The following is a 16,253-nucleotide window of genomic DNA, read 5'->3' as shown; positions in this document are numbered from 1 at the left end:
TATTTAAAATTAAAAATATTCCATCAAAAGTACTCGTGAAATATTTCTGCATCGCAATATTGCATATCAACTTCGATGGAGCGGAAAACAAGCATAGAACGTACATGAAAAATAGTATCGTAACATTTTGAGGAATATACGAAGCGGCAGACTGTTATTTTTAAGAATCAATGCGAATTTCTGCAGAGTACGTACGTCTCTGTACGGTGCTGGATCTTGTTACATCGTGCATTTTCTATCGCTCGGTATTTCCGTTTTTCCTGTTTGCTACAGCGTAGCGACATCTTAATCCCTCGTGGAATTTTTGTTCTCGTCATAAACAGATTGGGCAAGCACCCGACCTGCCTCAATCGAAACATTAGCGGTGAAACGACGTCGTAAATAACGTCTTAAGTGTACCGTCATACCATTGACCCTATGCCAAGAGTATGCTGACCTACCAGAAGCTTTTATGTTTCGTCTAACGAGTTATTATACGTTCATGAATGGAAATAAGATAAATTCGACCACGCAATAAGATTAGTTATCGCGTTTTGCTTAAAATATTAGAATAATTTTTAATCATATAGAATGTTAGAAAAAAATATCGTAAAAAATTGTGATGGTCGTCACGAAAGAAGGAACACTTCGTATAATTTTGTATAATTTCGAGGGAATAAAGAAGAAAAGGGTACTCCTTTCTTTCATCGAGATGGCCGTTTTAGACGAAAAAGTCCATCTCCAGGACTCGTATTTGGCGATATCGAAAGTGAAAGAAGGAGAAGTAGCTCGCGATCCGGCATCTATAGAAGACGTAAAAATTGCGGATTCGTTTCTTTCTTCCATTTAGGAGGAGTGAAGGAGAGGAGAGAGAGAGAGAGAGAGAGAGAGAGAGAGAGAGAGAGAGAGAGAGAGAGAGAGAGAGAGAGAGAGAGAGAGAGAGAGAGAGAGAGATGGCGAAGGGCGTCGGCGATAAAGGTAACGTAGGGCGTCGCGACGTCCGTCAAGCCGCGCCGGTTGGTCGGCCAACGGTGTTCTCCGTCTCTCCCTTCCCCGGTATTCTGTGGCCTTCGGCGAAAAGGATCTTCCACGTCCTTTGCCTCCCTACATTTCCTCCTCTCGTTTCTCTCTGGAAACGAGCGAAACGCTTCTCTCGGGATCAAGGAAGAGCGCAGACTCCAAACGGCACCGGCGACCCCCGTGAATGGCGACCCTCACAAACCAATCGTATTCCCGTTTCCATCCCTCTTCGCCGCCGGAGGACTACTCCGACGGGAGTTACCCTCCGCGCCAACCCTGTCGACGTCGTTACTGTTACCCTGGCTGCTTGTTGCCTCTCTCGCACATTCCCCGCGACCTCGGCGTTCGTCTCCACCCCTCCCCCCCCGCCGGTTGCTCGGTCGTGATTCTCTCTAGCAGGACGCCAGCAGCAGCAGCAGCAGCAGCAGCAGCAACAGCGAGGACGATTCACCGTTCTCAACCTAATGACGTTATTTTCACGTTTTAATCGTGATCCGGATTATGTGGTCTGCCGAAGATTCCCGCGTTGATCGTCCATTTGGCGGTTTAAATCCGTCGCTACATCGTAACGGGAAAATCTGGGAGGTACGATTCGCAATCCAGGGCAATTTTCTTCATCTTTTTCTCCTCGATTTCCGCAACTTACGTTAACTTTAACGCAAGTTATTTATTTGTATTTTAGTGTGTTAAAAAAGTATCAATTTTGAACAACCATTTTGCACAAGTATAATTTCATATATAAAAATAATGTGTATCAACTAGAATCTATTAATTCTACTTTCTACGTTCATTTTATTATCTTGTCAATTGACGAGATTATCGAAAACTTGAAAATTATTCAAGTATCGTTAATTGTATGTGATTAGATAATTTTATTATACTCCTTTATATCAATAAAAAAAAAAAAAACGGAAAATCTGAATGAAAGATAGTATGACATATTAATTTTGCTCATTCATCTTTAGAGTGCTTATTGAGAAACGATTTTAAAATAGTCTTAAAGAGATGAAAATAATAAATGTCATTTCATGATCGTGAAGCTTTTATCGTGTCGATGTGGCATCGAGCAAATATAGCTCGACTGACTTTGGAAACGATTATGAATTCTTGGCTCGCACATGATCTCACATGATCATTTTCGATTTCCTATATATGTATAGATATATATTCTCACAGCTCTTGAATTTATATTTTATCACTTACGTATACCTTCTTTACATTCATGGCATCCTTTTGGCTTATTTTTAGCAATCATTTTTCTAAAAGTTTTTTTGCAATATAAAAGAGACGTATAAAATTAATTTCCATACGAAATCCTTTGCATCAGTCGTTATTTTTGGTGGTTTGCGGAAACGGAGAGTCACTTGATTCCGATCGGAATCGTCGTCGCGTAGCGGAAGCATCACTCCGATATGTTATGCGGATGTGGATCGACGCTTCGGGGACGGCCGTTGCCTACGATTCGCAATTATTGTCGATGGCATTATCGACGCGCACCTGTCGCACTACGTCGCTGATAATCGTCGTGTGACTTAACATGGTGTATCGCTCGTATGACAGGTTTGTGTCCGCGTTTCGCGAGACACGCCTCTGACTTATCTGCGCATCGGCAGAGGGGTGAAACAGTTACGCGTTATGGTACGCCTCATTGTTGCCGCGCTTTAAACTCGCATTACTCAAATTATCTTGGCAATAGGGGTCGTGAATTACAGAATTTCATCGCCATCATTGATTTCACCAATATTGGAAAATTTATGTCCACGTAAAACGACATAGAAACTTTTCTCCCTTGACATTATGTATTTTTAATCATAACTCTCTTCTCGCCCGCACCCGTTAAACTCTTCCGCGCTAGAGATAGAAAAACATATTGCATATCGACGCGACGTCGATATTAAATTTATGAAATAAAGAAGCGTCATAAACACACAAATATACCCTAAAGCAAAACAATTGACTGCCACCCTTTCGTTGCTTCTTTCTCAATGGAATTTAAAAACAATTTAATAAATTGCACCTCATTAGAAGGAAGCAATGCCGATGGAAGGTGTGAGAAAAGACAGGTCTCATATCTTTATTGCAGAATATAATGATATCAACTTTAATATTTTTATCCTGTTGGAGCAAATTAATGCGAAAGCGAATGCGCAAGAGGGTGATTTCAAAACGGAAATGCAAGAATCTTAGGAAGTACTCGAGCTATCGCATACTCGTCAAATCGCGCTATGGATGGGGAATGATCGTACCACGATCAATGGCACAGATAAACACGATCGACAAGAATCCGTGCTACTCGTATTCTCGCGCGTTACACATCACGTGGAATAAACAACATTTCTTTATCTTTGCGCGCGCGCGCGCGCTCGCTCGCGGGAAAAGAAACTCGTTAGCGCTCGTTAAAAATCGTTGTGTTCATCGGGGGAACAGCTGAATCGCGGGACGCGGGATAAATTTTGCCACCTGCGTGAATATTCCGTAGTTTTACGTCCGTATTTAAAGGGATAACGAACGCGTTTCGCACTTAGATGCGGGAGATGATCGCGGAGCAAGTGGCCAACGTAATATATTCCAACCTTTATCGTAGCTCGTGATAAAATTAATGTTAAGTAATTCCGCTCGTATAGTTGTACTCTTAGCACAGTTGCTGCATAAATTCGATCCTGTCGTATAACACGGGGCGAATTCATAGAAGCGCATTTTCATTAAACGGTCGATATATTGCCTCGTTCTAGCAAAAACGATTAACATATTCCTTCGACATAATTCAACACACGACAGATCATGTGATAGATACTTATATTCTAATTAAAATGAAACATCAGCATAAGAAGATCATTATTGTATCGCGCGATCACGCTTGAATTGCTCTTATAAATCATTAGCTACTTAAAATTGCACGTACTTTAGATCGCTATTACTCGTCACAACTTTCCGTTTATTCATGTGACGGATGAAAATATATGTTAGTACAACTAATAATTAATACATAAAAAAAACATCAGATACGCGCGATATGTAGAAAAGACAGATATGTAAAAAAAAGAACTATTCGATGAATAGATCTGAATACATTCTGCAGCGAAACGCCAACGCGAATGGCTCTTAAGTTATATCCGAATAGTAAACTGCATATCGTTAAAAGCATGCCGATGTAGAATGCGAAACGAATTTGTCAACGGATCGATGATGGTAAATCTTACGAGTGTGATGGCGGCGTGCTTTTACGTCCCGTGTTTTAACAACTCGCGACGCATAAATTAATTCACGAGCTTGATATCTCGCCGAAAGAAAAGCCTATTCGATCAATCGCACTCGTCGTATTAGTCGAAAGAATGTTTCTCATGAAATGTCAATGATCACTGTTACATTTATGCGTTATCGATAACAAGTAGCTTTTATTTCACAATAAAATAATCTCGAGTTTGATAATGATTAATAATTCATTGCCTCGCCAAAGTACAAATAATCTACACTGAGAGAAAATTTTTTTTTAATGAAAAAATACATTTTCTTAAAACTGTATATTTTGATGCAAGCATTTCTTTGTTCTGTTTAAGTAAAAATATTTAATTTTGATTAAATATATGCATATTACTTTGGGTATTTAATTTTCTGCTTTTACATTTTTCACATGTAAATAATGATTTTACAAATAAACTAATAATATTATTAAACTTAATTAAATTATTTTCTTAGATCGAAAAATCTGATTATCTTGAACATAAAAATATTTTCACAGTAAATATTTTCTAGAACTGCAAGAAAAAATTACTTGAATAAAAATTATTTCTTCATATTTACATAAATATTTCAAATAAGAAATTTTTAACTTGGTTGCAAGTAAATAAACTACTGGGATTTATCGAGTAAATAATTTTTTTGTTACAAGATATTTTTTCTCTCGGTGTATGACAATATACTAAACATCGAATAAAGGAGTTAATATTTTTTCACGTTCCACATGATAGATGATCTCTGAAACGATACTAACCTGATTGAATCTCGTTAGAGGCAGCAGGCAGCGGGAGGCATAAATTTGATTTTGATCGTCATATCCAGGCAGCGAAGAACGTATTCAGTTCCGCATTGCCAAGGCAGTTGTACGTTTGCCGATTTGGTCGTACGGTTCTCGTAGAGCGTAGCTAGAAAAATCTCGGCTTCGGTGCGGCGCGCAGCACTTGGATTGCAACAAAACGTCGGCGCTCTTTTTGTCCGGCTCCTCCTCGCAGAGGCGAGTCGTAGCGGAGAGAGACCTTCCCTTTCTCTTCCCGCTCTTCGCTCGACCGACGGGCTGGCTCTTTCCTCTCTTTTCTAACCTCTCCCCCGCCCGCCGCTCGCCGGCCACCGTCGTGGATCAATACACCGTAGCGAAGCGGCAGCCCTGTAAATGTGATTGTTGCTCGATTTCTTGCGTCTTAATTGCCTCGCGCTTAACGACGTAATTACTCGACGAGGAAAAAAGAGAGGAAAGAAACATTCGCGCGCGCGGCGAGCTTAGCTCGCCGGAATCCTCTCTCTCTCTCTCCTCTCTCTTTCCTTTCGAGAGCGTGTAATCTTACCTCCTAGTCGTCGTCCTCTTTTCCATGCCGGGCAAGAATCCTCCCCTTGGTCGCCACCCGCCACCTCTGAGAACTCGAAAAGTGCATCAGTCGCATAACGCGCGATTATCCTACTGCCCGAAGCTGAGAGAAAGAGACGAGCGAACGCGCGCGCGGTGAATGTGAATTCGCGCCATGCGGCGCACGGGCGCACGGGCGCACGGGCGCACGGCGTTGCCGACGGTGCCGCCGACGCTTTCCGCGTCGCTCGTTAGCTGGCAGCACCAGTAGGGCGCCATTGAACGGTACGCGCGCGGCGCGTCTCGTCGGCACGATCGTCGGAGAGCTTGCGCGCGCGATCTTCGATGGATAACTTCGCGATTACGACCGCGACACCATTCCCAGCGTGATGAATCTCTTCTCTACTCGGTAAGTGGCCGAATCTCTTAAGCGGGAGACTTGGATTCTACGAATTTCCCTACAAATATCCGCTCAAACTTTGGCTCGAAACGAAACGCGTAGGGTAGGTACAACATACCGTGCCATTATGAGCGAGCGCGCTCTTTTTTTACGATCGACTTTGCGCACCGCACGCTCGCATTAACAACGAACAACGCGCACCCGTAAAGCAGTAATTAATAGAGCGCGATCGTGTTTTATGTATTTTTATGGATGATATATAATTGGAATCCCCTGGGCGGTTCCTCGGCGGCGCTCTTTCCAACGCCGAATTCCCCCCTCCCCCTTTCCCCTCCCCGCCCGCCTCCTCTCCGCTCAACCCTCCCAACGATACGTCGTTGCACTCGATCGACCGTCGCTTTGAAATATAAACAGTGCATTTGCATGTTTTCCGGATTTAATTAGCTCCGATGCGATTATTAATTGCCCGCGGCCGCGGGAGTGGTTGCGCGTCGATACGCGCACCGTCCGCTCGTATTTACAATTTTCGTTCGTAAATAACAAACCGTGGCGACGCCGCGGGTCGGATTTTAACGAGGGAATTAATAATCCCGTCTGCATGGGCGGGAGGAGAGATTGGGGGCGGGGGAGGGGGGAAGGGAGGCAGAAAGGGATACAAAACGGGCGCGAGCGAAATCCGCGTCGCGTCGCGTTCCCTAGAAGAGCCGTCGTTGTCGTCGTCGTCGTCGTCGTTTGTGCTCCGCGATTTTACGACGTGAATTGAAAAGAGAGCCGCGTTTTAAAAGCGCGAGCTCTTTGCGTAACCGGCCGGGCTGGATCGTGTGGATTTCAACTTGGTGATTTATGCGTCATACACACACACACACTTCTATTTTTACGGCATACAAATTTCAAGTTTGTCAACGTTACTTTAGTTATTTCAGAGATATTATATCGATCGCAGGGATCGAAAAATGTCGTCATTACGGTAAGCACGCTGCACAATCGATGTATGTTAACATTTCTTATAGCTACAACCTAGAGAGTTGACAATTAATCAGTGCTGCATAAAAAAAGTCGAAAAGCGGCGAAAGCCACTGGCGAGTGGCTCTCTGATTATGCGTTTCGGCGCTTCGTTCGGACAGATTGGTGCGAATACGTCTTTCGTTTCGTCGAGCGCGCGCCTGGCGCATCGGGTAGTTTTGTTTTACGGCCGTAATTCAAGTCGTCGTGCAGGGTCAGCCTACCGGGACTGCCGAGATAGTTTATCATCATTTAATCCTCCCGACCTGCCGCAACATTTTAAATCTCTCCTATCTCGGTCCCGTGTGTCGTGGCCGGTCTGCGACACATGCCCGTAGCACGCACACGCATTCACGTGACTCACGACCTCACGAGGTGCACACACGGTGCTGAAGAAAGAGAGGGAGAGGGAGAGAAGCACGCAACGATTCATCGTCTACTATCGTTTCGTCGTCGCTTTGATACCTCAACTTTAGCAGCCGTTTATCGTCTTCGAGTAACATTGACCTAGGTTCATCATATCATATAATCAGGAAAGCAATGTCAGAGCATGAAATTTGAGCAAAGAAATTAGAGTGATGGTGATCAAGATTTCATAATTATATTGAACGTGAAACTCCTATCGAGTTAACAAAACTTGACGTAAGTTAAATGCGTAAAGTTAAATGCGACATGAAAAATGTCTTGATAAATTATTAGTGGTTTCGTAATATTCTCAGTTCTATTTCTACGTATCGTTAATCTTGGGAAGGCTCAAGAAAGGGAATGTCAAGCGCTGTCGATTCGCCGTGAATTTACGCTAAGTGCAAGGCTGTTGCGGTAATTCGGAGAACGAGAACGTGGTCTCGGGGCCTCGAGAGCGGGTCGGAGGTCGACAGGCAGAGTGCCAGAAAAAGAGGAGGTTTCGCGACCGCGGGAACAGGGCACGCGGTTTATCCGGGGCTCGGCGCCCTCGCCTTCTCGGTTTCCACCTTCCGGCACGCACACACACACACGTACGGCGGATTCGGCATTGTAGCGCTAATTAAACCGGCGCGTGTCACAAGTCACGAGTGGTGACGTCACTCGCCATGATTTCTAACCGTCCACCATGTATAGTTGAGCCGGACTCCCGCTTGTCCAACTGTCCGTCGCGTCGTACCCTCTCTGAGCGTCCGCACGTCTCCATTGCGGCCTCCAACTCCACGCGCGATGCTATTAATCTAATTATATCCTCGTGGATATCAGGTGTCAACTGCATCTGCAATTTCGGAAAGATAAATCGTAGCGCAAAAAACTTTTCCGACTCCGCGGAGATCTCTGCTTTGAGGAGGTCGCGTTGGAATTCAATGCAATAATAAATTATATTATTTTGTTATTTATTATAGAACATTGGATATAAACAATTTGGATTAAATATCTAGTTTTTTTAATAAAAATTTTCATTCCTTACAGCAAAATCCAATATCCGATGATGTATCTAATTTTGAGATTGTAAGGTTCGCAGTGAGGCAAAGCATTATTGCATCGATTTCATCTATCCGAAGATTAGGTATTTGATTTACGATATTAATGCAAGCACCCGCGCCGTGAGATCAATAGCGATTTTTATCGAATTATTAACCGGTGTAGGCAAGCGAGCGCAATGCTATTAGTCGACCCGTCGAAATGTAATCGGCGAGTATCGACTCGGTTAATTAAAATATTTCTGTGCGTTTCAAAATTGTAAATTTACTACACAGGAATGGATTTAATAACGAGTCTATATAAAAACATATAAATTATATTCAAACCGTCAAGAAGTTTAGTAGAAAAATATTTTTCAGGAATTTGCTGAAATTTGTTCACCCTTGTATATGTTTTGAACACTTTCTTACATTCTTGTTGGATGAAAGTAATGAATTTCAGATTTTGGAATGCTATCTCACCGCTCTCATCTGCGAATATTAAGATTTGACGAGGGTGTCGCGCGATAAAGGCTTAAGATGGCGTAATCGCCATACGCGCTAAGTGTAAACGTAAATTTGACCGTCGCGGACGAAAGAGTGTTAATTGTAAAGTCGAGTTTTACGGAGGAAATGGACTCTCGCGCGCGGGAGAAGGCGGGAGAAAGCGCGACAGCGGATAGCATAGCGCACACAACCGGAGCCCGGTGTTCTCAGCTGTCGTCGTTGAGTTACGTTAACACCTTTGTTCGATCTTATCGTTGGTTGGCCAGCAGGACCCTTCGACCGTTTCCATTACGCTGTTTCTTGCCATTACGCGTTTAATGATAATCGCGCATCCGTATGCTGCAAAACGACGGCGTTGTTCGTGATCGCGACGAGAAAATCCACTCGTGCACATACTTAACCGCACGTTCACGACTATTAAAGCGAGTATATCGTATCGCTTTACTATCTTTATTTCAGCTAATAAGAATCATCTCTTTTTCCCTCAAGTCAGATAATGCACAGCAGATAGGGCCATACAGCGTTTCAATCTGATCGTATTATTCTTCGTAGACTCTTCTTTACGCTTCCATGATAATGATTCTAGTGAATTCGTGCGCGTGTAAAGGAGGACGCGCATGTCTTTATATCTTGTAAAACTGGAGTAATTACATACGTTGCGATAATGTCAAGTCCAGCTGTCACTTTGTTCAATCTGCGCATGATTTTATGACAGTAATATAATTCTTAGTTGCCGGGTGTTTTCGCATGTACGAGTACGTTACAACTCTACGTATTTTCTCTTTTCACTAGGCGCACAAGAATTTTCTTTCTACGTGATTAGAAAATTAATTACTGTATCGCTTGTAGTATCGCATTTAGTAGTAAAGTCGTCCGGCGTTGGTCCGACATCGTCCCGTACCGGCTGTTACAAACAGCATCCTGTTTATCAATAATTTGAATTTGAAAGACGCATCGAGAGACGGCGAGTTTGCAAGCCGCAACAAATTACGTCTATCGGGCGTCATTAATCACCCGGCATCTCCAACATCTGCGAACGCAGACCTCCGCCCGTCGCCCTCTACTTACCGAAGAAAGACGGTGTTTCTGCTCGCAAATGGAAAATAGGAATGGCGTCATGATGCCGTTCCACAACCTTGAAACGTTACTCGCTTATTCCGCACAATTAGATTTTAATCGAGAAAAGGAGCAATTTTTCGTCTTTTAATTTTGATTCGCTTTGCTCATATATTCGTTTGCGGAAAGTTGAATGAAAAATTTTCAGCGTTTCAGAAGCATTAGTATTCAAAGAACGATTATCGAATCTTAAGATTTAATGCGTGAAAATCTTGAGTAATCTCCCTGCATCTTCACAGAAAGCAGGCTATAAACCCTGTCACTTAAACGAGTCGGTTTACCGCCGGCATTATTACTGTAAATCGCGCAAACATCCGATTCGCCTCGAGCCGCGAGGCGAGGGTAATTTTAATTAAGATAAGTGAGTTCGAGGTGTCGACGGCGGGGATTATTCGAAAATAATTTCGACGGACGTATATAAGGACACGCCCGGTTTATCCAGCGCGTTGATCTACGGATTACCTTTGGCCGAAGAGAGAGGATACCCATCCCGAATAAATTACGCGCCGGTAACGTCGGTGGGTGGTGATAGTGCGGTGGTGGCGTCGGGCGACGTAAGGTTAGGCGGAGAGTTCGCAAGGAGGACGAAACGAGTGAAAGAGAAAAAGAGAGAGAGAGAGAGAAAGGGAGAGTAAGACGCGAAACAACGAGCGAAAGAGATGTCGAGGACGGATAGAAGAAAACGAGAGAAAGAGAGAGAGAGACGGACGAGCTAAAAGGAGAGCAGGTGCAAACTTGGCCTGTCAGGAAGTCGCTTACAGCTCGAGGACAAAAGCTTCCCGAGGGACTCGTGCGCGCGTTTGGAAGCGGCACTAGGGACGCACAGGTCGGTCTGGATAGTGGAAGACGGTGAGAAAGATGGTTGAGGGAGCTTGAGGGGAACGAGAGGGACGAGCCTAACTGTGAAATAACAGGGTGGCCTCTTCAACCCTCGCCTTGAAGATGCGAGCCTCATACGTCACTTCCTTACGGCGAAAGGGGGTGGCGCGGCGCGGCGCGGTAACGTCTAAGGGTGGAAGCGAGTTATATTGATTTATTTATACCGAGGAAGCATCCCCGACGTGATGGGGTTATTGGGTATGTATCTATATTCTATCTATAACATCCGCTACGGGCTCCACGAGTGGTAAAACCGGATACCGACATTGAGGATCCTCTCGGAATCTCTCTATCTCAACCTGAAAGATTCGAATTGATGATTGCGCAAAATCATCTCGTAACAGTTAAAATCTTTTAAAATGGCTTTTAAATTCAGCGAGGGCTTCCGGGAGTTCAGTTATGCGTGATGCATCGCACGAATTTGCAATGACTGTCGCAAGAAAAAAAAAACGAGATAAAAGATACACGTGGCTCAAGCAACTTGCCACTGTTGAAACAAATTAGTCATGGAAGGATCGACGCAAAGAAGAAACAAACAGCGTGTCCGACTGTTACATTCCAATTTATAACCGTCAGCTGTTGTTGGGTGCAAAAATAAAGCCATAGCGGGAGTTTGCGTCGCGCGCGTGGCTATATGAATTTGGTTTCAAGCGAAGATGACGTGGTCGTCGTATTATTATGGTCCATCCACCTCCCACCGATCATACTCACTCCTCCAGGGCTTTGCCCGATACATGACTCGGCCCTGTGGCATGACTGTCGCGAACACGCGAACCCGTTAGACCAAAGTTAACCCGCAATTTAGCTACGGTGATCATTCAAAAGAGACGTCTCACTCGATGCCACTTAACGAATCTTTCTTCCGAAGAAACGTTTTGCACTGTCAGATGCGACAATTATTCTGCAAACATAAAGCCGACTTTGATAACATTCAAGTTAGAATGCGGTTTAACTTATTGCTTCGATCAAGAAAGAGTATTTGTAAAAACATTTTCATTTTATAAAATTTGTATTCATCTAAAAATAGAGCGCTATATAGAGCTTAATGTTTCGTAATTGTATGTTCATAAATGTCTTCTAGATTTGACGTACGACAGTCGTTGTAGCCACGTATCGAGATTCAAAGAATTCGGGTCAAAATACGGTAGAAACTCGAGAACTTTTTAGAATTCCCACGGTAAATCACAGTTACAGAGTTGATGGGGCGATGTGTATGATTACACCCTGTCTCCTAGCGGCTATAAATCTCCATCTATCTGCCCCACCTCCATCCTAGGATTCTACAGGTATCCAAAGGACCTGTGCCTCCGAGGACTTCGAAATGGCTGTGACGTATAGCCTGGCGGTGCGTAATGGGTCGGCAATGCGAGCAAATGACTTTGAATAATCCTGATATATTGTTTATTCACTTATTCGCGGCGTGGAAAGACGAAATTTCTGGCAAGAAGATATCCTACGTCGAATCGACAATGCACTTTGAATATTTATCACTTTTTTTTTATTCATCATTTCTCTTGCATGACGTGTTAATGAAGAAAAGTATATTTCGATAGATTCGCTCGTAGGTTAAATGCTGGCACGCTAATCTCTTGTTATTAACGCGATTTCGGTTGTCCCTAGTGCCGGAATAACCATTATTTTCGAATCACCGACACAGCCCTGTCATTTCGATTAACCAGAAACTGACGGGCCGTGCCGTGACCGTAAAATCAAGAGTTAAACACATACTCGCTCGGTATACACTATAATCAATATTGTTGGATTCGATTTTAAATCCATTAGTTCGAAGCGTGCGCTAATTGTGTGAACGAGAAAATAATATTGAAAATTAATCGCCAGTGAACGCGAAAGGATACGAAGGAGCGCTATAAAAATTATGTGTTTGCATTCACGTATTATTTGGAATTAACGTATCTCGATATCCATGATAAAGCGACAGTTGATCACATGCAAAAACGTTACAAGAACTTAATAACGGTGGACTCTGCACGCTCGTACAGAACGGGCTCAAGCGAAGCAATTTTCTGCTTTCCAAGAATATAATTTTCGTAGGGGGATGTGCCCGCTATATTTCCGAGATAAGACTATAGCTCCGCGGGATCTCCTCTCACCCTGCAAGACCCTACTCTCTCGTGTGAAATTACTTCGCTCCGCGGCTTACTCTTATCCCCCGGCGGCACCCTTTCTTACCGTGTATCCTCATTCAGCCGGGATCTCCCTGGAAATAAAGTAGATACCTTTCCTATTTTCGCATCTGGAAAATTGCAATACTGCAGTCGCGAGTGGTGTTCTCCGCTTGATAAATCAGTTGGAAGAAGATAGAAAATTCTCCAAATTTGTATAACCACACATCAAGAGGAAGGAAGAAATGATTATTTTTCTCTCAATTCTATATATCTACAATCGAATTTTTATAAATATTACTTTTTCCTTTAATTTATTTTTCATTGTTTCATATTGTAATAACATTGATTAATATTATGCTGGCTAGTGTAACCATCGAGCGAATACCGCGCAATTTGGTATAAATGCTTTCCCGCATTCTTAAGTAATTATTATAATCAGCATAATTGTTATTCTTATTCCAAGGAAGTAAATCGCAGGGATAACGTTGCATGTTGCCCGGTAAAAAAAAAAAGAATGAAAGTGCTATAACAACATACATATAGAGCAGTATACGATAGAATCTCTTTGGTCAAAGTCGTGACGCCGACGATCACGAATCTTTCGCTTCCTCCACATCGACCCTTTCTGCATACTTTTTCTCCATGGTTCTCGCATAATAACGTTTTCGTGCAAGAATCGATACGAGAACATCTATTTTTACACGAAAGAACAGGCTATTTCGCGTTATCAGCACGATTTTTTTACAGTATTTTGATTGCGACATCGTAAATACCGACATTTTATCTTGAAACAAATTCATTGAAGAATTTCTTTCATAATTCAAACATCGCTAACTCACCATTTCTTCTTTTGTTTTAATGCATTCAAGGCATGTCAACGGTATTACCTGATCTATGAATAGATATTTATGAAGAATTCACTTTTTCTCTATAATGTTAATTTTTTCCCCTAAAGTGCTTAATACATGAATATCTATCTCTAATGCGATTGTACTTTTTACAAACATGTTTATTAAAACTCAGACGATGATGACTAGCGATTCGCAAATCTTGACTGAAAAAACTAAATTTTTCATATATTTTAGATGATGATAATTTTAACGAGAAAAATAATGTTTCAGGCAAATGGTGTCCTCGTAGGGAATGGAGTTCGCCTCCTGACGCGCAACGCGCGGCGACCGACGCGCGTCGTGGTGTCCTTTATTCCTCAGTGTTCCTCGGCAGTCCCGGTAAGTCGAGTTCTTCGTATAAATCTGAAATTTTACTGCTATTCAACATTGAGGTTCAAGTAACAGAGATCCATCATATTAATTTCAATTATTTGTCTTATTATTCAATTATATTTTATTCTATACGTTACGCGATTATTAGAATAAATCTATTTATATATATATATATATATATTTTTTTTTTTAGATACAGCGCATATTCATAAATTAGAACGATTATAAAATCATCTAATATTTACAAATATGCACTGTATCTAAAAAAAATGGTAATCATATATCACCATAGAATTTAAAATTTTGTATGGAGGCTTTTAATTAGTACGCTGACATCATTCGATAATTTTCTAGCAATTATAGTTATCCAATTATCTACTATGTGCTAATATTTCTTTTATACATTTACGTGATTATAAGTTCTTTGAGGGCTTGTTTTCTGTGAAAGATTTTTCTCTATGATTTTTTGTTTTAATTATACGTATTATTTCACTATTCTGTAAATTCATTTTATGTGCACTTACACATTTTATCTTGTACAATTGTTATTTGCACCTCTCTTTTTACGGGATTATACGCTTGAAGAAATTAATCGCTAAAGCGCTATCTAAATAAATAAATAATGCAAATGAGGTAATTAAAAAAATTAATTGTCTCTTATAAAGATTGCACAACTCTGCAATTTTTAACAAACAATTTATGTTTTTAATTACCAATATTTTAAATTATATTTTTTAAGTGTAATGTAAGATATAAAATTGTACGTAATAACATTTGTCAAGCATATATCTACATATTTTAATCGTTCGAATTAATAATTTTTAATCATGCATACCGTGCGTAAAGCAAAGGAAAAAGATGCACCGTTTTATTTGTGCACTTGGTGTGCGTTCAGTGGGAGGAGCGAATCGTTGGCCGCATAAACAAGTTTTAATCGGCCTCGGGCATTCGCTGTGCTGAATAAATATTGATATCGGGTGACGCGATGGCCAATCAGAAATACGATTTACGAAATAGGGCGCTTACATTTCGTTCATTTCCCGCGCGAATGATTCTACTTGGCGATTAGCAGACACAGTGCTATGCACCGCAGAGAGAATTGTAGGAAGGTTTCCAGCTCACTGGAAACTATTTATTTTTTTCAAATTAAGTTTGGTCATGAAAAGAGAGTGCAATTCATAATATCACAATCTTACAAACCATTGGCACTAAACGATATTGCACAACAAGATTTAAACGGAACACTTTTTCGATGTTTTTTAAATAGACTAAATTTTGAATGACTAACGAGTAAATCAAAGGTTTTTTTTTCAAGTTTCTTGGTATATGAAATTTTCATTGTTTCGTCCTGTTATCGGGTGCACGATCCCTTAGTAAGCGACATCGCGTCGATCTTTTTCGAGAGGCCTCAAAATCCTCTCGAACGCCACCGATAAGCATCGCGCGATAGTACATTACGAGGTTGCGAGTGACTCGCGTTTGATAAGTAATCGAATCGTTCCGGAGATGCATCGAGCCTCGATATTGCGAAGGACCAAGTATCACGCATGCGTACACGTTCGCGGGCTGTCTCCTCCGTCTATTCCTCTCTTTCGACCTCCCTCTCTCTCCGTAGAGAGCAGCGGTACTCTCCGCGAAGGAAGGACGAAGCGAGCACGAGAGAGCGAATCGCCCCTTGTCGTCGGAGAGAAGATTGGCGCCCGAGAGCGAGGAGGACGGAATTTCGCGAGTGTGAGAGAGTGTGGGTCGGCATGCGAGATGCGAGTGGAGCAGAGAGAAAGCGAGAGAACGAAAAGAGAGAGGAGAGGAGAGGAGAGGAGAGGGAAAGGGTGCCGCCATCTCCATGGCAACGAGGCGAGGCGGGAATGCGACGGTAACCATGGCAGCCGCGGGTTCCTCTCTCGGGCCGACCTGTCTGTCCCTCTTTCTGGCCTCTCGTCCTCCTCGTTCTCCTCATCTGGACCTCTTCCTTCCGCCCACGAAGCGAGTAAGCGGTCTCGCGCGGACGCCGCGCCGCTC

General features: G+C 42.5%; 1 protein-coding gene and 1 long non-coding RNA gene across 10 annotated transcripts in view; one reads left to right on the top strand and one right to left on the bottom strand.

Annotated features, from left to right (window-relative positions):
• The window catches only part of LOC105195834 (homeobox protein homothorax), a 387,950-nt gene that overhangs the window by 208,237 nt on the left and 163,460 nt on the right, over positions 1–16,253 (top strand). For all 8 annotated transcript variants that reach the window (XM_039448644.1, XM_026135893.2, XM_026135894.2 and 5 more), the window contains one exon: positions 14,133–14,240. In XM_039448644.1, coding sequence (XP_039304578.1) covers positions 14,133–14,240 — 108 coding nt within the window. The remainder of the gene's footprint in view (positions 1–14,132; positions 14,241–16,253) is intronic.
• The window catches only part of LOC105195795, a 255,143-nt gene continuing 253,047 nt past the window's right edge, over positions 14,158–16,253 (bottom strand). For both annotated transcript variants that reach the window (XR_005574656.1, XR_005574657.1), the window contains exon 4: positions 14,158–14,264. This is a non-coding gene — a long non-coding RNA (uncharacterized LOC105195795). The remainder of the gene's footprint in view (positions 14,265–16,253) is intronic.

This window comes from Solenopsis invicta, chromosome 4, assembly GCF_016802725.1.
Source record: "Solenopsis invicta isolate M01_SB chromosome 4, UNIL_Sinv_3.0, whole genome shotgun sequence".
Taxonomy (NCBI): domain Eukaryota; kingdom Metazoa; phylum Arthropoda; class Insecta; order Hymenoptera; family Formicidae; genus Solenopsis; species Solenopsis invicta.
Note: the sequence above shows the minus strand (reverse complement) of the source record. Positions and strands in the feature narration are given on the sequence as shown.